The 21,736-nt window shown below is 41.9% G+C and overlaps 1 protein-coding gene across 1 annotated transcript in view; it reads left to right on the top strand.

Annotated features, from left to right (window-relative positions):
* Window positions 1-3,207: 3,207 nt before the first annotated feature.
* RIN2 (Ras and Rab interactor 2) overlaps window positions 3,208-21,736 on the top strand; it is a 109,596-nt gene continuing 91,067 nt past the window's right edge. The window contains exons 1-2 of the mRNA XM_077750143.1: window positions 3,208-3,277; window positions 6,585-6,677. Of these exons, the coding sequence (XP_077606269.1) occupies window positions 6,621-6,677 (57 nt within the window). The 5' untranslated portion in view covers window positions 3,208-3,277; window positions 6,585-6,620. The remainder of the gene's footprint in view (window positions 3,278-6,584; window positions 6,678-21,736) is intronic.

Below are 21,736 nucleotides of genomic sequence, written 5' to 3'. Positions count from 1 at the left end.
AGATCAGAGCCTAGAGGCTGCTTTATATTCGGGGTCTTCCCCTCTCTCTGCCCCTGCTTCACTCATGCTCTGTCTCTCTTTCTCTCTCAAAAAATAAAAAAATAAACATTAAAAAAATTAATCTCCATCAGATGTGACATCGTTAAGTTCTGCTCTGGTTTGACAGGACTTTTTCTTAATCAGTATGTACTTTATTCCAAGATTTTTGAATTAAACATTTGATAAGATGATGAGAACTATTTTAAAACTACATGAGTCTGAGAACTCATGACGTGGTTCTGAAGCATTCTGGTCAAAATGTATTTGATGGAAAGGAACATAAATCCACTCAAACTACTACAAAAAAAGGGGGGGGAGATTTATTATCAGAATATAAGATGTGTTGAACCTTGGCACTTCCAGACCTGGTGGGAACTATAAGGCCAGCAGTCTGAGGCCAAGACCCAGGGTACTCATTTACACATGTTCATTCTCCCCTCCTGGCCTCCTATATACCAGTAGCCCCTCGTATCTGCTCACTCAGGATATAAGCTTCCCATAAATTGAGCTGGCCTACAGCTCCAAATCCAGCTCTCAGGCATAAGCACCTACCTTGTGACTCTCAGCTCAAACTCTTGAAGTAGAGGATTTTGCTTGATCTGAGAATGGTCAATGAAATACTTGCTTGGGTCAATTGTAATGTTGCTGGTCCAATCAGCTGAGGGGATGGCATGGACAGAATCACTCACGTTGCGTATCAGGCACAAGGTGGGGAGAGCAGGTGTTCTACAAGGGGTGTGGGTGGCTCAGGCAGGGTATTTGAATGCTGGGAGCAGATCCATGGCGAATCCAGACTGGTGAACTGGAAGAGCTTATATCCCATCTACAGAGAACACTCAGGGTCAACCAGTTTTGGCCATGCTGGAATGATAGCTCAGTGTGACCAGAGAAGCTACATATCTACATTTTATGCAAAATGTCCTGAGTTTTAAAAAGTTGCCAGTGTAGTAGCCACTGTCAAGCCCTTCCCATATCCCTTGGATATTTAACATTTCCATGAGCACTGGCCTGATTTCCAACTGCCAACTTTGCCTAAGGCTCTCTTTGGCCACTGGAGCCTATTCTACCCACACTAGCAGCATGTTGGAAATGCTGGTGAATTTAAGGCTTCCTGCGGGCAGTTGGAGATTTCTCCAGCTCCCTTGTCCCTCCATTGGGATACTCTGAGGCATGATCTATACTAACATCCAGAGTTCCCCAAAAGGATTGAAGTCCAGTTGCCCAGTGGTTGGTCATGCACTTTGTATTGGCTCCCCTTCTTCCCCTCCCCAACCAGCGTTTCTTGAAGGCACCTGTAATAAATTACTTGGACATGGATTCTTGACTCGGGATCTCTGGAGACAGTTAATTTAAAATTTTTTAAAAACTATATCACTTAATCTATTGTATCTGCAGTGTTGACTGCAATTCAAAATTCAATTTAAAAGCTGCCAGGTTATTAAATTAAAATTAACCATCTACACAAAATTAACCACCATATACTTTTTAGCATCGTGGACAGAGAGGCTTGGAAAAGAAAGATCTAAGCTCAGGTGCTCACAGGTTGACAGGTAAACCCTGAGGAAGACCTGGAGTATATGGCTCCCTGTCCATGTCCTCCTTTGGGTTAAGAGCCAGTGCAGCTTATGAGGCTTCCTTGTTATAGGTGTGAAATCACTGCACATAAATGAGGATGTTACCTCTTACCATGTGGAGCTTTTCAAGTGAGGAGGTTGAGAAGACATACACATTTAAAAAAATTTGTTTTCATGTTTATTTTTGAGAGAGAGAGAGAGAGAGAGAGCACAAGGGGGAAAGGGATAGACAGAGAGGGAGACATAGAATCTGAAACAGGCTCTAAGCTCTGAGCTGTCAGCACAAGCCCGATGTGGGGCTTGAGCCCATGAATGGTGAGATCATGACCTGAGCCAAAGTCAGACGCTTAACCTGACTGAACTGTCCAGGCACCCTTAGACACATACCTTTGAAATGCCCAAAGAAAGTGGCCAGGGAGATAGCCACACCCTCTCCCTTCACAGCCCATCTCCAGGTGGGCAGAGTGCACTAGCCTTGAGGACTGAACCATGCTTCAGAGGAGAAGCAGTTACTTAGGGGAGAAATAGGGATGTTTGCAGGGACACGCAAGCCAGAGAAGCAAGAATCTAATTCTTGAATGGTCCAAGGGGTAAGATGAGGGCATTGGGTGGGAGGTGAGAGAGGCAGTTTCCCATCCAAGAAAAAGAGGAATTTCTTGTCAGCGGAGCTTCCCACCTGTTGCCCAAGGTGGTATGCATAGCCCGTGGTGGAAGTGTCCACACCTTGGCCATGGGGGCACCAGCAAAGCTAATGCAGTGTGGATATGGCGAGAGTGTCTGGGAGGCACCGGTTTTCCAAGGATGGAAGGGGTAGACCTCCCGTGGAATTAGCCCCATTGTCAGGCCTGTCCTAGGAGTAGCAGAAATGCACCTTGCTTAAAAAAAAAAAAGAAAAGAAAAATTATTTGATGATCCTTCATTACTCCTGGGAAAATTGAGATACTAAAATTGAGATACTGAATGTTGTTTCCAGTTCTATTTAAAAACAGTTATTAGTAAGAGGACTGGGAATACAGTTCTTTGCTTCTGATTTCTTCCAATAAACTAGTTTCTCTTTTCAGTGAAAAAATTGCATAATCTTAAAACTTAAGAGAAAAAAAAGTTTGACCATCAATGCAGAGAAAATCAGTGCTAGACAGTGATACAAAATGCTTAAAGAAAAAATATTTTAAAAATTCATGTAATTTGAATTGTCAAGCCAGAGCCTGGAATCGAGTTTTTCTGTCCAGCTTGTAAAATCCCTGGTAATACAAAGATAATTATGGAAATATTCAGAGACTTTCCCTGGATCTAGACGCAGAGCCGCCCCACTGGCTTTTACCTCTTAGTAATGAGGAAAAGCATTCAAAAGACAGACCTGCCGTCATCAGAGCCACTTAAAGGACTAGGCAAAAAGGTGACGTGCATTTCTCAGGATTGGCCTTGACCTGACAGATCCCCAGGGGTGAGTCACTTTCTCCTTCTTCAGTCAGTTTGGCTGTAAAATAATTATAATAACGAGATCTTGTTTACTAAGAGCTGAAGTCCACTTCGCCTCGTCTCATTCAGTTGCTGGAAAGGAGAGGAGCTGTAGTGATCAGAAGGCTTTTGTGGTGAACTGTCGTAGCCGCTCGGCGTTGAGAACCCATGCCTTGAATAAACGAAGTCGCTTGTAAATTGGACTTGTGAGTAGTGGGTGTTCGTGTGAGTGTCCCTCTGCTTCTCCTGTGGGTCTGCACTTGTGACCTGATGCAAACAAATAGGAAGGGTAGTGTGACTAAATAAATGGAGGGGGGATGGGGGGAGGGGAAAGGGGAGGAAGGAGGCTACATTTCGGACCCTTCATCTTGCCAAGATCTGGCCTGTGGCCAAGTAGAGCAAAAGCTGTGAGAGTGCCCGTGGCTCAGCTGAGCCCCACTGATCAGTGAACTGGAAGCTGGGCACTCGGTGTCCCTTTCCCTGCAGCCAGCCTGCAGCCAGGGGCCCGGGCGGTGGTGCCTGAGTGCCTGTCCTCAGTGGCTCTCAGGAGAACAGGCTGGACAGCGAGCCTGGAGCCTGGACTGACCATTCAGTGAGTCCTTTACACTGAAAATTGAGAAAAGACCTTCGCCTCAGCAGTGGCTCTTGGGGACACATGAAAAGCCACCCCTAGATATACTCTCCAGGGGCAGAGCCTGGTGTTTCTTCAAGAAAGGAATACTCACTTCCTGCCTTTGTCCTTTAGCTGATGGGAGCAACCAGCTTCGTTTACATTCCTTCAGTGATGTTATTGAAAAGGCTTGGCAGCTCCAAAATATCCCATTAGGGCTTTTCCCCACCCACCCCCACTATTTTTGTTTATTTAATTTTTTTCTAGCCTTTTTTAGCTAGCATCTGGAAAGATCCACTGGATGCAATGGGCTCAGTTTTCAAGAATCCGCTTTACCTTTCAGGGAAATCAAGAAAAAAGCAAGTTCCCAATGTATAAATATGGAGGAATTTTACAACCTCTTAAACTACTGCACCGTTTTGTTTGTTTGTTTCAGTTCAGCCTGTTACTGGAGTGGTTTTAGGACATAATGGCTAGTGTAACCCCTTGGGGCAGCGAGGGGTGGGGAGCCATAAATGAAAGAAGTTATCCCTTTAAATTAGATTATAATCTGTCCATATTGAGTTAGAGTGTTAAAGGTTATGGTTTGGGAAGGAAACTTGCTACAATGGGAAAGACCTTAAACCAGAACTTTTTGGCGGGGGCTCTTAAGAACTATATGTACTTTTTAATAAGAATAATCTATGATGTGCTGTCCACTTGGATTTCATTCAACCGGAAAGGACCCGCTTTCACCCTTGACAGCCTGCTCTTATCGCTTGGTGTCATCTTCCTCCTGGAGCAGCCTTTTGAAGAAGGAGAGAGGCAACCTGCATTTTCCTGAAGAAATGTGATAGGTCTGCTTGCCCGGCACGCACGGAATCCACACTGGATGTCTCCCTGAGGACTACTTGAGGTTGGAGTACGTGTATGCAATTTTCAGGCAGCTAATTAAACAAGTAAACTTCAGAATCCAAACTGCTCTGTTGCTATAGGCAAAACGCCTTGCCTGTCATGGCTCATCAGAAGGGGTTTGTCTATGGAAAGAAAACTTAGGAACAGAACAAAGAGACTTCGATCTGGATGAGGAATGAAGTCCTGGCTCTCGCCGGCAGCCCCTTAACTGCTGCACGATGTCAAATGCCTCGCTGAGAAAATGTCTGAAAGGAAAAGAATTGCACATTAGGCTTGGCTTCAAGAATGTTCTTTCTTTATGTATGTGCTTCTGCATGGAAACAGTTAATCATGTGCTCCCCAAGGTTACAGTGTGGCTTCCCCTCTCCTCTTAGCTCTGAACACAGCCCTATGTTTTCATTCTGGAGTTGCTCCAATCTGTGGATTTTGCTAATAACTGATGAACTTCAAAGGCCTTGGAGCTGGGGCTCCATTCAGCTGCTGAGTCCGGGAACCTGAAGCTCTGGAGTCAGCAGAATTGCAAAGGAGAGCTCCCGTGTTCTCAGAAGGTTTTGGAACGTTGGCCTCTATCCCAGAGGGACTTTAAGTGTAAAGCAACCCAGGGAAGACACCTCCGAACCTTTCAAGAAAGGGAGCCATGGAAAAAGGACCAAAATAGGGAAAGGTTCCAGAAGGAGGGATGGGTGTGCACTGCATTTCTGTCTTCCTATAGATGGAATTCCACAGATCAATGGAGCCCTCTATGAATGTGAACAGAGAGGCAAATCTTGGGGCCAAAATTAGCCTCTTGCCAAAGAGTGTTCTTTGCTAATGTACCATGTAGTTCTCGGCTAAGTAATTACACTTTTCCACTTGTTGAAATGTCCCTTTGGTGCTGTTGGCTCTCTGTCCCCCAGCAATAATAAAATAGATTTAGCAAACTGGCAGCAGCTACTGCAGCTTTGGTGCCTCCTGACCCCAACTCTGTAGCTGAACCCCCTTTTAATATTCCTTAATATGGTGTGACCTGTTTTTACTTTATTGTTCTTATACCATGTTGGTCATGGTCAGGAAGAGCTTTGTCTTGGACATGTTATAACAAGCAGAAGAGATTGTGAACAGAAGAACAGTTTTATACTTGCTCCTGGTCCAGCCTCCCTGGGTAAGGAAGGTTTAGGGATGCCGCCCCTCCCCACCAGGTCTGCACTGTACGCTTGTTGGTGCAAGGCCAGCTGCCTGGGTGTGCATGTGTTTTACTTAGGAGTGGACACTGGAGGCTTTGTAGCCAATACGGAAGCTTATGAGTTTTGATGCTCAAGTGAGGGAAATTCCAAGATGAAATGACCACAGTTATGATTCAGAGTCATATCATGCCTTTACATTTTTCTCTACATTCCAAAGCACACTGCCCTCCCTCCCCTTGGGTTATCATGGAGCTGTTTCCGTGCCATTTCTTATACAAACTAATCTCTGTAAACAGGGACTTAGGATTTCATCCCAATCTTTGATTTCTAAGGAGAAAATAAAGGGATTTATTCCCAGTGCCCTTGTGTTGACCTTGCCTGGGGGAGAGGGCTAGCAGAGCTGATGATGACCTCATCCCATTCCGGCAGGATTTCCTGGGACATGCAGGGCCTCATTTTTCTGCTGTCCCTCTGTGTTCAGCCACATTAAGTCCATAAGCTTCAGAGCAGATTACGGTGACATCTAATATCGGTCCCTTTAGGACTTGAGCGTGAGGTCAAGCAAACATACAAAGCAATCATTATACTTTCCGCAGTCGCAGAGACCTTCTGCGTCAGCTGGAGAAGCAGGAGGTGGGGCAGTGAGGTGGGGCACAGACTAGGAACTGTGCTGTCTGGGGCAGGAAATCAGCCTGAAAGGGGATGGAAGGGCTTTGGTGGGAAATAAATGGCACTGTGTTGTTGACGGAAAAAGATCTTGGCAGGGCTGTTGTTGTGAGTGTTCTGTGGCTTAGAAAGGAATTTCCTACAGGCTGGACTAACCATTAAAAATGTCTCTACCTTCAGGAGTCCCGGGTGTGCAGTAGAGCATCGCTGGGGGAGATGTCAGCTTGGACCATGGGCGCCCGCGGTCTGGACAAGCGAGGAAGTTTCTTTAAGGTAAAAGGAAGCCTTGATTGGTATTTCTAATGGGCAGGCTTGTTCACTTTGCCGGGCTGCTTGGGGAGCTGCAGAGCGAAGCCTGTTCTGAGCCAGCTCTGGAGGGGGGGGAGCTCGCCTGAACCCAGCTGCGAGCTGTTACCGGGTTTACAGTAGGTTGGAGTTTTTGTGACTTAGTGCTTCCAGACAGGCCCAGGATCCAGGACCTGCAAGATGCCACCCTGTATAAAACAATTGAGTTAATCTTTATTTGTCAACTGTTCAGCTGTTCCTTTTTCAGCTGGATACTTTTATGATAGAAGCTGGATTTTGCATTCCAGTGAATCGATGTTGTAGGCGAGTGTGTTTTGCACTTTGCTTGACTATATGAATAACATAGGTCCTCCTTAAGAACAACAACAACAACAGCAACAACAAAAGTACCGGATCCCTGGGTCGCACCCTATCCTGATTGTTATTTGCTGGTGTATTTTATCAAATACCTAGAGGCCTCTTATTATCAGGCAAGAGAGAACCAAGGCAACATGATTAAAACTGTACCACTCTCCATATGCATATGGATGTTAATGGGTTAAAATTACCTTGCTAGCTAAATGAGATAAGATTCTAAATGGGCATTTAATATACTCTGTGTGTATGTTGTAAATTAAGACTTGGCAGTCATTTCAAATTTGCACTTGGGAATTCATGTCCTTATGGCTTTTGCTTTGTATAAAACACAGAATCATGTAAAGGAGTAGAAAAACAGAGGTAAAATGTGCATTTGAAATCTATCATAGGCTGGTGTTCAAACATCATATCTTTTTCCTCAAAGGAGGAATAACATAAAGGCCTCCTAATTACTGAGGGAAATGGACAATGTTTACTAACTCTCCCATCTTGATGGATTGCAAATATGTATTTATTAACTTGCATGTATATGCTTCCCATGTGCAAAAGACTAAACCTGATTTATTGTGTCAATTTTGGACTCCATCAAAGTCCATCAGAAGAGCCTTGTTGATACAGCAAAGCTAAGTTCAACAAGCCAACCACAGTAAGGAAAGACATCACCAGGACACAGTCCCACTGGTGTACAAGCAGGAGGCGGGGAGGCATCTTTATAAGGTTCAGAGGTTTGGGCTTGCGTCCTTCAAGCTGTATTTTCCAAGACAGAGAATTGATTGTATTTCAGCAGAGTTTGTGGATTAATAGTTCCAGATTGGTAGATTCAGCAAGACAATGGTCTGGAATAGAATCTTGGCAAGTTAAGTATTGTTTGATGAGCAAGCTTTTCCCAGGTGAGCAAACTGTTTGCCAGGACAAATTGTCTTGTAGGAATTTCCTGCAGCAAATAGCAAAGTGATTTGTTGGTTTAAAGCCTTAACATCCTGGGTATGAATATCCTGGAAGAAATAGTTATGTTGACACAGATGGTCTCGATTCTCCATCCTCATAGTTATGGGATGTGGACGTAGCCGGCTCTGTTCTTCATCCGTTTACTCAACTTGGAATAAAGCTGTACAACATCCACCCACTTGAGCCAGACGAGGGGCTTTTCAAGTCTCTTGTAGACCAGGCACTAACCCACCAGGCTCCTGACTCATCTCCAGTTCCTGGATCCTGTCTTATGTGGAGATATTTATTACATTCTGGTAGAGGGGATAAACCAACCCTGCTCCTTAACCCAAGGCACTGGCTACATCAACCTAACTATTGGTTAGTTCATAATTACCACCTTATGCTCAGGAAGTGCAGGGGGATTGAATCTTACATAGCAGTTAGATTTTATAGTCAAAGCAAAAGGAGAAAATCGAGCATGATTAAAATTGCCTTTGAAAATTCCTGAGGGAGGGTCCATATTGGACTCAATACTACCTATTAATTTCATGGTAGCCAGTGTGCCCTGAAGTCCTGGGGTGGGGGGGGGAGGGGATTTTTTTTTCAATTGGACAGCAGGTAAGGCAGTCAACTTGTATTTCTGGGCTATGTCCTATGAAAAAATTAATCAGGCAAAAAGTAAGAGGCCTGCCTGACCCCATTGAGGACATGTCCTGCTTCATCTCTCCTGAGTCAGATGTCCTGGAGGAAAATGTTGGCAGAGAGGTCTGCACTGTTTAACTTGATATTGTCTTTAATTTTTCTTCTTCTTCTTTTCTTCCCCAGAGCTTAAGTTGTTTAAGTTACATACTCCATGTTAATTATATACTTTATACTTCTTTTCTTTCTTTTCTCTTCTTTATGGATAATATTATTCTTTATAATGGCTATTCCATAATCAAGGATGGAATAGTATTTGTTATTATAATATTAGGTAAATAAGTACGATTGCTAGTTATTATTAATGATTTCATAATTTAGGCATGTAGTTATCTGTAAGGATGAAGTCAACTGCCCTTTGGACACAGGTCAGGTGGGTTAAGGCACCTTTGTGTCTTGCAACTTATATGAGTCATTTTCATGAGCCAGGACAGATGGAAAACCAGAAATCAAAGCTTACCAGTTGGTTAACAATTCTGATTTTAAAATACAAATTGGATAAGGGAAGATAATGATGAAAAAGAGGACTGGTGATTGTCTTTCAATTATCTACACTTTACACAAAATCACATGAACCCTAATAACTGAGAAATGCATGTAGAATTCAGCTGTGAGCCAAGAATGTAACCAAGTATTCTTATACTTCATGAAATTGTCCTTTCCAGGTATAGGGCATCACTTATGTATGGAAAGAACACCATGGCAATAAAAGTCATTCCAAAATTTATCCCTACCCCACCTCCCTAGGTATATGGAGTCAACCTCAGCTCTCAAAGGCCACTTCTTCAGGGAAGATTTCCCTGGAACACCACGTTGGGGTATATATTCTCAGAGCCCCATTTACTTCTCACATGAAACATTATTTTCTTTTATGACTTGTAATGTGTTTAGTATTGTGAATATTTGATTGGCTACTGAAGATTATCTGAGCATTCTGAGGTGGTTGACAGTGCCTCGTGGTTATTATTCATGTGGAATCACATGTTATGTGACATCACATCCTATGCTGGACAAACACATTTTCCATAGTCCTTCCCATCATGAAGCACTATCATAAATTTTCCCCAGAAATACCTGGTCTACAAGGTGTCCATTAAAACATATACGATGAAGCGGGTGATGCCCTGGACATTGCAGCCAGAGTTATCTGCGTGTCAGTATAGAAGGGGACACCTGTTGCTATCACATTTCAGGATGTGTTGTGTAAAAGAGCTTGTGTAAGAAAGACATCATCTAGGCTAGAAAAGCTCTAGGTGGTTCTGCACTAGCAGACAAACTCAAAGTGAGCTTTGATCCCTCCTTTCCTGATCCCACAGTTTCTTCCAAGCCACTCCCATCCCCACCGGGTGCCACTCCCCACCCCATCCATGTGCCCAGTGCTGGCAGATTCCTCTCAAGTCACCCAAATCCTCACCATCCTCCTTCCCCTACATCCACCTCCCCATTTTTGTTCTCATTCTTTCATTTCTGGGCACTACAGATGATGCCCGTGATGTGTCTGCACCACCACCAAACGTATTTGTTTGTTTCCAAACCATCCCATCATCCACTTTGCCTGCTTGCAGACTCTGGCTCTACACTGGGCCCAGGATTGGTCTGCACTCTTTACCTTGACAGTCAAGGTCTTCTGGCGCTCCTTCCCCGCATCTTTCTCCATCGGTCCTGCCACTGTGCCCTCCTGGGCCTGCTGCTGTGGTCCCAACCTGCCAGTGCCCAGATTCCAGGCTTGGCCCATTCCTCCTCCTCCCTCTCACCTTCCACCGCTCTCCACCAGGCTCCCAACTACCCTTCCAGGCTGACATAGATGCACTGTATCCATTGACAAGAGAACTCACATGGTCTGAGCTAGTATCTACCTTTATTTTTGTCTGAAGATAAAATTGTGGTAGATGGCCTCGCTGTGGCTCCAGCATAGTACCAGGAAGTAAACTTCAATTCATAACTTGAGCTCTGCCATGAGGGATTTGCTCTGTCCTTGTCTCGCTGTGTCCCTGTCCCCGAGGGGAGCCTCTTACGGCGGAGAACAATTCCAGAAGATGACCGGTGTGTATCGCCCACTCAACACTCTAATTTCTTCCAGGAGTACCTGGGTGAGCCTGTCCTGGGCCCCCTACAAGTTGGTAGAGTTCTGTTTCTCAGGAACTGCTTCCCAGCCTCCCTTTGCCTCCAGGGCAGGAGAACAGTTGGTCTTAACTGACCAGGAAGAAAGTATGTTTTGACTCTAGGGGTCCTGCCCTCCTGTGTTTCCCAACTGCTCCCTCTGCAGAGAGATGCTCTGAGTGTGGGCTCACAAACCAACCTCAGGGTTTGAGGGCACAGCTCAGCAGCAGAGGCTAAGTTTGAGAAATCCCTTTTTGGTCATTTTGAATGGTTTGGATAACAGATGCATCGTGTTTGTCTTTCAGACCTTTCAGAGAAGCCATAGAATAGAGCTCTCTTGGCACCATAAAGAATAGAGTGTGACTAGTTTTGAAAAAGCCTGATTGCTAAAATGTGACTCTACAAAATAGATAAACCAGGGGTGATGATTCACTGCACCCCGACTGCCTTCCCTTAACTATCAGTCTCTCCTCAGCATTTGAAAAGTTATTCTGTGTGCAGGCAGATATTCAATCATCCAGAAGTGGTGCAGTCACACACCTTGGGTGATTCCCAGACTATTCTTGGTATGGGGACTCATATATTTCAGGCACAGTCCAGGATAACAATTCACTGTTGTGTGACAGTGGACAGAGATGGCAGGGGCTTGAAAAATAATGGAATGGAACCAAAATCACATTTTAGTCAGTAATTTCATTGGACAAATCCTTATGTTGATATGTGGACACTTAAAAGCCAAAGGTATGAGCACCGCACTCTTGATCTCCTAGCATGTCACCTGGACACTGAATAGACATCGCCTCATGTGCCAGATATCCAGGGAGGCACCATGCACCAGTCTATAACCAAGAAAGGACTAAGTATCCTGCAGCAAAAACAAAATAGAGATTACAGGTTTGGTCAGAGCAGGTACCATATTGATAATGATTCATAATAATATTGCAAAGCATAGCTAACATCACTATTTGGTGTATCTTTTGTTTTCCATAAATAAATTCTTCCCAGAAGCTTAAACCTGGAGAAGGCTTAGAGCAGTGCTGTCCCATAAAAATACAAAGTCAGCTATAAGGGTCATTTTAAATGTTCTAGTAGCCACGTTAAAAAAAAGTGAAATTGATTTTGATAATATGTTTTATTTAACTTAGTACACCTAAAATATTATCATGTAAATGTATAATCGATATAAAAGTATTAATCAGATATTTTGCATACTTTTTTGGTACCATACCTCTTAAATCTGGTATGTACTTTACACTGAGCACATCTCAATTCAGACTAGCCACATTTCAAGTGTTCGGTCACCACATGTGGCTGGTGGCTGCCATTTTGGATAGCTGGATGGTCACTTTTAATATTGTCTGAACTGCCTTTTGTTACAGATGGGTAAACTGAGGCCCAAGGTAAACTGAAGTGCCAAGACTGGTTACTCTATAGGACTGATGGGAATTGGACCTGGCCTGTCTTTCTCCTGAGGCACCCCACCCTATGTAGCCCACACAAATGGTCCACTCTGATCCTTTCCCTTTGTTCCAGTGGGATTTCTCAGGAAACTCCATCCAGAGAGGTCATGGGGACAGTGACTTCTCTTTGGAAGAATGCACATGCTCCTCTCTCACCATCTGCTCCAGATTCCTCCAGGACACAGATCTGTCCCTCAAGCATGACTTTCTAGGAATGCCATGAACTTATTCGATAGCAGTTCCCATTTGTGTTTTCAAAAAGCAGTGGATTTCATGGTTTTATTGGGTGGCTTTTCTAGCACATTTTGGCCATTAATTTCTTTTTTTTTGGATTTTTTAAATGTTTATTTTATTTTTGAGAGAGAAAGAAAGAGCACACAGACATGTGAGTGGGAGAGGGGCAGAGAGGGAGCAAGGCATAAGATTTGTAGTGGGCTCTGCACTGAGTGCAGCGAGCCCAATGTAGGGCTCGAATTCATGAACTGTGAGATCATGAGATCATGACCTGAGCTGAAGCTGGATGCTCAACCAACTGAGCCACCCAGGTGTCACTGGCCATTCATTTCTGATATTAAATATTGCCTTTTGGGCTATAACACATTCTCACTTGCTTTAAGGAACTTTGTTTTTTTAAAAAACAAAATCAAAAGTGAAATAGATTTCCTTGGTTCCCCTCAACCACATATTTCTCTAGGCTTACTTGTAACTCTGAGTTTTCATTATCAGGGGAATACCAAGGAGGGAGATAGAGATTTGAAGGACTATTATGTCAATATATAATTTTCAAAAAGTTAAAACATAACTCTCATACAATGTGGAATGAACATCTGCCAAAGTCTTATTCACCCTGTGCATGAAACCAGGAAACCAGCATAAATCTGGTTCAAAGAACACTTTGACAAGTGTTTGATCTGTAATGTGTATCTGTTAAAAAGTCCTTCTGTAATAAGTTTACCAAGCTGAAATCAAAACTGTTTAAAGTCCTACAGGCAATAGAACTCTAACCTGTGGGATATTCTTTTTTTTTTTTTTTAACAAATCTCCAGGCTGACATGTAACCATCTAGTACCCAAGCCATTCATTATTTGCACATAGCAAAGTCAAACACAGGTATATCACCCTAGATAATTAAATAATCTTTTGTTAAATAATGCCCAAGCATAATGCTTAAAAACAAAAGCGCTCTTCTACTTGGAAATTTAAAAACCTTCTAATAAGCAACTCTTGGGTGTAAGGGGAAATGCAAAATGGAAGTACAGAGTTTCTAAAAAGTAATTAAAACACACTGAGATACCACCTCATGCCGGTCAGAGTGGCTAAAATGAGCAAATCAGAGGACTCTAGATGCTGGCAAGGATGTGGAGAAACGGGCACCCTCCTACACTGTTGGTGGGAATGTAAACTGGTGTAGCCACTCTGGAAAACAGTGTGGAGGTTCCACAAAAAAAATTAACTCCCCTATGACCCAGCAATAGCACTGCTAGGAATTTACCCAAGGGATACAGGAGTGCTGATGCATAGGGACACATGGACCCCAATGTTCATAGCAGCACTCTCCACAATAGCCAAAACATGGAAAGAGCCTAAGTGTCCATCAACAGACGAATGGATCAAGAAGATGTGGTTTATCTATACGATGGAATACTACATGGCAATGAGAAAGAATGAAATCTGGCCATGTGTAGCAACATGGATGGACCTTGAGGGTGTTATTCTGAGTGAAATAAGTCAGGCAGAGAAGGACAGATACCATATGTTTGCACGTATAGGAAGATTAGGAGGAACTTAATGGAGGACCGTGGGGGAGGAGAAGGGGGGGAAATTGGGGAGAGAGGGAGGGAGGCACACCATGAGAGACTCTTGAATGTTGAGAACAAATTGAGGACTGATGGGTATGGGGGGAGTGGGGAGGGGGGGGGATGGGCATGGAGGAGGGCACTTGTGGGGATGAGCACTGGGTGTTATATGGAAACCAACTTGACAATAAACTATTTAAAAATGAAATAAAATACAAATAAAAAGTAATTAAAATACTGCCTATTAGAATCCATGGCATATATTTAAAACAGAGGTCAGAGGAAAGTTCATAGCATTAAACATGGACATGTCCTACCCATCTTTTGGCCTTGTTTTCAAATTTTAAATAGTGTTTCTTATTAACACTGCAATGGCTTATTCCCCACCTCTTCTACAACCTCCCCTTCTCTTGTCCCCAGCCTTCTCCAACCAAGGACTGTGTCTTTAAAAAGTGAATTTCTTCAGTAAGGTTATAGAACTATGGGAAATCTTGTTCTAATTTTGATTTAAATACCTTAGAGGAGAAACTTCCTGTACACTGAGAAATTAAGGATGTATTAATAGCATTAATTTCTGGGCTCTTTTTCATAATGGAAAAGCCTCATGATGATATTTCGGATATTGCTCTGATGCCTAAAGTCAAATACCAGAGGCTGATAAAATCCTTGCATGTTAAGTTTCCCAGACTGAGGCACCAAAGTATGGAGGCTAATTTCCTAGGATAGATGTTCTTTCAAGCATCTTTACATGGTAAGCAGAAAACCATTTTCACAACAAATTTGAAGCTATATTATCTATTGCTATGTAACTAATTGCCCTAAACCTTAGTGACATAAACCAACAAGTTTACTTGTTTCTGGAGGTCAGAAGCCTAGGCTTGTTTTATGGAGCGCCTCTGGTGCTGGGTCACTATGAGATCACAGCCAAGTTTCTGGCTGGGCTGCATTCTCATCAGGTGACTCAAATGGAACGCCTACTTCAAACTCAGTTGGCAGGTCTCTGTCCCTCTCCACAAGGCTGGCCTTAGGACGAGGCAGCTGGCTTCCTCCCAAAATGAGTGATACAGGAGAAAACAAGGGAGATGAAAGCTAGAGTCTGTTTATAACCTGATCTTGGGAGTAATGCCCCATCACTTCTGCCATGTTCTGTTAATTAGAAGTCACTCAGGTGGTCCAGCCCTCACTCAAGGGGGTATCACTCAAAGGTGTGAATACCAGGGTGTGTAGAGTTGACTAGCTATCATAGAGACAAAGACATAGGGAAACAGTTTAGTTACAAAGTCAAAAACCTACAGGGCCAGACAGAATGATGGGAGTGAAATGAATAAGTGGGCCTCTCTCATGTTGGGCAGGTAGTTTTGGTGGGAACTCAACTGGCTAGAGGGCACCAGACCCTATTGAGAAGGGGATGCTGCTAATTCAGTTCCAGCCAGATGCTGTCACATAAGAAGGGAATCTGGGTCTTCTGATATTTTTCAAGAGAGTCCAGAAATCTAGATTTTTATGTAAGAGAAACCCAATTTGTTTTAAGTTTTTAAAAAATTTATTTTTTAAAGTAATCTGTACACTCAGCATGGGCTCAAACTCACAACCCTGAGATCAGGAGCCTCAAGCTCTATGACTGAACCAGCCAGGTGCCCCAGGAACCCCACCTTTAAAAGTACAGTGAGGTTGGAAGAAAATGCTTCAGAGGGCAGCCTCTGGCATGGGGACTGTCAGTTTGAACTCCTGCTTAGTTAGCTGGGAGAGGGATCAGGCATGTGGAAAGTTCAGTCTCCTAACACTGCTGACCCACCAGGAGGCTCGGGGGGTGTGCAAGGGATGTCGAGGCCCCAGCTGCTGTTTCTCTCAGGAGCCTTACATGCAGCAGTGACAGAGCCAATGAGTTCTAGCTGAACCCTGAGATACAGAGGATCATCCATGGATGGACTGAGGGAAACATAGTCAAAGGGGCAGCATGTTTCTCCAGGCCTAAGACAGTGCCTTGGGTCAGCCCATGGTTACCAAGGTATATAGGGATCCTAAGTTATAGAAACTTCTCCTCCCATCTTTAGCTGTTGGGGCACCAAGAGTCCACTATCCCAGATGTTAAAGGTGTCAAAGGAGGAACTAGTTTGGGATACAGAGTCTTCTTTCTCCTTTGTCTTATCTTCTAAAAAAGGAAAATGGCTTGCCAAAAATATCCCTCCTTCCTTCCTGTAGTTCTAACTGGAAACTCATTGTGAGTTAATAAGTAGCACTTAAATGGCAGAATGTCAGGTGATAGTGTGAGTCATTAACAACTTAGTATAAAGTAGGGCTTTATGGAACCACTAATTGACATCAGCCTAGGGAAGAAATTTGAGTTCATGTGCACTAAGGAGATGAAGGTGGGTTAAGGCAAATTGGGATTTCTGAGGGGAAGGATGGGCCTCAGGGACCCACTGTGGGTTGGTCAGGCAGCATGGGAACCAGTCACCCAGAGTAGAGAGGATGTCAGGAAGTAAGTAGTAGGTGAAGATACAGATAATCATATCTTTTGGACAGTCTCCAAACACCATTGCCCTGAACCTGTAGGCTGAGTGGTTCTACATGAACCCTTTATTTAGGACACATCTTTTGCCAGCAAAATAAAAGTGTCTCTATTCACAACACACTGACACCAAATGTGTGAGCTTTTCCCACCCCAACCAGTTAGTTCCCCAATTCCCTGTGGACACCAGCTGGGTATTCAAGGCTAACACTAAATAACCAGAATTAGCCCACACGTCACAGGTTAAGGGTTCATCCCCAGAAGACTGCTCCCACTTCAGATACCAATTGCAAGCAGTGAGTTCCCAGATTATCTACACTTCTGTCCAACCTGGCAACAAATTAGTGGCTCCCACAACCCCTCTTTAGGTACAGTAATTCCCTATCATGGCTCCCAGAACTCAGGGAAATGAGTCACTTACTGTATCCAGTCTATTATAAAGGATACAGATGAACAACTGGATGAAGAGATACATAGAGTAGATTCTGGAAGGCCTTGAGCATTTGTCCCCATAGAGCTTGGGATGTGCCTCTCTTGGATTCACCAATCAGAAGCTCTCCAAACCCCTGCATTTATAGTTTTTATGGAGACTCATTATGTAGGTACAGTTGTTAAATCATGAGCCATTAGTGATAAGCTCTATTCCCAGCCCCACTTTCTTCCCTAGTGGTGGGGTCAGGGGTGGGACTGATAATTCCAGCTCTCTAATCACAGGGTTGTTTACCCTGGCCACCAGCCCCCATTCTGAAGCTATCCAGGGGCTACCTGCCACCAGTCATCTCATTACCATAAACTCATGTATGAACCGAAAGAGTTTGCAGTGAATAACAAAAGATGCTTCTATCACTTCGTCATTTAGGAAATTGCAAGGGCTTTGGGCTTTGTGTCAGGAGCCCCAAGGAGAATAAGAACCATCAGAGACAAAGACAAACCCTATAAGCACAAACCATTCCCCTGCAGGTGGCACCATTAATGGACAGATAGGAGTTTTAGATGACAAACCCAGCAGTCTGAAAGGCAAAGTCCAACCTTGTTAGCAACGTCCTGGGAGATACCAATGCTGACATTATCTTCCCAAGCCAGTGTTAAAGGGAAGAAAGTGAAGAATAAAGTGTTTATTGTTTAGTTAAAATAAGAGGTCTTGCTCTGATGTCTTAGGAGGAAGAGTCTACCTCAATGTCAGCTGCTTCTCTTCCTTGTCAGTCTGACTTGGAGATTTGCATCATCTGTGTAGAACAGGCTCTAAGATGCATATACAAGGTTTAAGTTCCTGAAGTTTGGCTGCCATCTGAGTAGTGAGGAGGGCCTGGTGTTGTACGTTCCAAGGAGATTCAAGGGCAGTCTCTGTTTTTACTGATTCTTAATCAGAAGAGTGGGAGAAAACTAGAAACATTAGTTTGGAGAGTTGTAACCAGATTTTCGAGGAATCTAAAAGAAATCAGGATCCAGTCCAAATTATTGGTCTATAACAGAGCCTCAAAGAAAATTAACAGGATTGGAATCTAATATAAATAATGGTGTAAACATAATTTATTTTTTCTGCAATTACCTGCATTTTTAATAGTAAAAGTAATTTGTTGCATTCAACTTTACCTGATTATTTATTTAAGTGTAGCAAAGAATAGTGATTGAGAAAGTTTTTTTTTTTTTAAAGACTGCTTTGCTGGAACCTTGTAGACAAGTTACCAAGGAGGCGTTTTACATCTGTCTCAAATGTGATAATCCAGTCAAAGCCTTGGTAGTAGAGCCAATATTTCCAACTGTGTTCTTTTACGAGAACAGGTTCTCATTGAACTTACATAAATAATTACTTTGTCATAAAAAGAATGCTCGAGTTTTTGAATTCTGGGACGTCAGGTAGGGAGAAAAAGTAAATGTTTCATCTTTGTTCACAAAGGTATATCTCAAGAAATTGTTAATAGCTTAAGAGAAAAGAAAAAGGGATTTCCTAAAATCTGGAAAAGCAAAACAATAGAAAACCAGTGGTATTTTAAACAAGAAGTCATAAAAACATTATAATCATTGTCCTCGGTTTATTTCTTGTTCTGCTTGAATTCAGTATTTTCACTAATTCTGGAAATTTTTACCCAGTTTAGTTGTGTGATCTAAAAGTTATCCTGTATTCTAGAGTATATGGCAGATTCCTTTCCATGATTTTCTCTGAAGATGAAACACATTTGCAAGAATTTTGTAAAAACCTCTGACTATAACAATAACTGCAAATGACAAAAGACTTAAACATGCTGTTATTAAAGATCTCATGAGAGTTCGTTATAATGGAATTGACAAGGAAATTTGATTATTTCTGTGACATCTCACATCTTAAAATAATAAATGACAAGAGATATCATATGAGGACATATCAGTTTTTTGGAACGTTCATTTTAATAACATTTACCCATACAATGTGACCTAAGAAGGTTTATCATTACTTATTTGACAATGCATCCCTTGTAATTTAACACATGAGATAAACCTAATTAGCTTAACATCTCTTTTTGTAAGGAGAGAGAACAAATCCTCTGAAGTATTCTAATTGCCCTCTGGAAATTTTCAAAGTTAATTCAAGGTCAAAGAGACTTCAGGGGTGCCTGGGTGGCTCAGTCAATTAAGCATCCAGTTTTGGCTTAGGTCATGATCTCACAGTTCTTGGGTTTGAGTCCCACATTGGGCTTTGTGCTGACAGCTAGCTCAGAGCCTGGAGCCTGCTTCAGATTCTGTGTCTCCCTCTCTCTCTGACCTTCCCCTGCTCACGTTGTCTCTCTCTTTCAGAAATAAATAAAACATTAAAAAATTCTTTTTCAAAAGACTCCATTTATAATTTGACTTTGGAGAAGTTTTTCAAAAATATTAAAAGGTTTGGACACTTGGCCAAATAGGATCGTGGGTCACCATGAAACAATACGTAGTTATCCATTTAACCATAGTGACAATTAAAGACTTCACAGGCAAATACAGAAAGTTAAATAGTCATAAAAAGCCTTAGCTTATTTGATATTGAAAGACTCAGGTTTTTCTCTAAGTAATCAAAGACCTGATAAAGACACAACAGAATCTTTGTTTTTCTAGCAGATTATATTAAAGGTAAAGAAAACCTTTGTTTAGAATTCCTTATTAAAAGCAGAGCAACAATCTAAGAAAACTATATCCCTTTAACAGAAAGACCAAATTCTAGTTTAGTACCAGAGTACTTTTGATATTAAAGCTTACTGTTAGATATATATATATATATATATTTTAATATTTTATTTACTTTTGAGAGAGAGATAGAGACAGCATGAGCAGGGGAGGATCAGAGAGAGAGGGAGACACAGAATCTGAAGCAGGCTCCAGGCTCTGAGTTAGCTGTCAGCACAGAGCCCGATGCGGGGCTCGAACCCACGAACCGTGAGATCATGACCTGAGCTGAAGTCGGACGCTCAACCGACTGAGCCACCCAGGCGCCCCAGATATATTTAACCTTAACCAGCTTGACCACATATTAAAATTCCTTTCCCACCAAACTTTTTTAAGTTTTTTCTTTTTAATGTTTACTTATTTTTGAGAGACAGAGCACTAGGGAGGAGCAGAGAGAGGGAGGCACAGAATCTGAAGCAGGCTCCAGGCTCTGAGCTGTCAGCACAGAGCCCAGTGCAGGGCCTGAACCCACAAATGGTGAGATCATGACCTGAACCAAAGTTAGATGCTTAACTGACTGAGCCACCCAGGAGCCTTTTTCCACAAAATTTTTATAACTATTTTTTTTTTCTATATTCAGTTGTCCCAAGTTTTCCTTATGTAAATAACAAGCCTAACTTTAGGACAAAATTACTTTTTTCACACACACACACACACACACACACACACACACGCACACACAAACCACATCTTTATCTGTTCATTTGCAGATAGACACTTGGGTTACTTCCATATCTTGGCTATTGTTAATAATGCTGCAATAAACATAAAAGTGCATATATCTTTCTTAAATTACTGGTTTTGGTTTTTTTGGGCAGGTAAGTACCCGATAGTGGAATTACTGCATCATCTGGCATTTCTATTTTTAATTTTGGGGGGAAACTCCATACTGTTTTCCACAGTGATTGCACCGATTTACATTCCCGCTAGTAGTGCATAAGGCTTCCTTTTTCTTTGCATTCTTGCCAACACTTGTTATTTATAGTGTTTTTAATTTTAGCTATTCTGACAGGTATGAGGTGATATCTAAGTGTGGTTTTGATTTGCGTTTTCCTGATGATAAGTGATGTTGAGCATCTTTTCATGTGTCTGTTGGCCATCAATATGTCTTCTTTGGAGACATGTCTGCCCATTTTCAATTAGATTGTCTGTTTTTTCCTCATACCTTCTTTTACTGAAAGCACACATCCTATTTTTCTTGCATATAGAGATGTTTCCTTTACTTTTAGTAGCTTTAACTGCATCTATCAATTAGAATTTCTTAACTCTTAGGAGCCTGAACTAAGAAGTAAATTATTGCAAACTGCCTTTTAAACTAGCATTTTATAAGTTGGCAAATTAATACATACTTTTCATTATTTTTCAAAATATGTGCTTTTTATGGTACAATTTTTTTTAAAGCATGAAATATGTTTACTAATGATCCAAATTTATCTTTTAATTTCTCTATATTAAGGAAGCCAAAAGTAGATAAGCTTCTGTTTGGTATTAGTGTTTCATTATTTTATCTTACTTGGGAATGATCTATATATTCAATGAATTTAACTTAACTCATCACTTAACATAGCCAAACTAAGATTCCAGGTTACCAAAAAGATTTGGGGAAACTACTTTAAAAGTTTACCTAAAACTTCGTCTTATTTACACCTATTCAATTTACTTGTTCTTAACAATTATGTTCAGATTACCCTCAAAACCTTTCATGAAACATTATTTCAAGTTATTTTTTGCTGGCAAATTTTGTAACAGGATAACACAAACTTAGGAAACCTAGGTGAGATAAAAGCTTTGTTATATTCAACATCAATAACTCTAAGACATGTCTTTATTAATTAATAAAGTTAAACTAGCTTTTATTTACCAAAAATTATCCTAAATCATATGAACTTGAAAACATTTGTATTAGTTTCTATTGTATTTTTGGGATTTAGAAATGCTTTATTTATAAGTGCCTGTGTTTAAGTGAATTAAATAGAGTCATTTACAAATTAATTT

The sequence above is a fragment of the Crocuta crocuta genome, unplaced genomic scaffold, assembly GCF_008692635.1.
Source record: "Crocuta crocuta isolate KB4526 unplaced genomic scaffold, BGI_CrCroc_1.0 scaffold209, whole genome shotgun sequence".
Lineage (NCBI taxonomy): Eukaryota > Metazoa > Chordata > Mammalia > Carnivora > Hyaenidae > Crocuta > Crocuta crocuta.
Note: the sequence above shows the minus strand (reverse complement) of the source record. Positions and strands in the feature narration are given on the sequence as shown.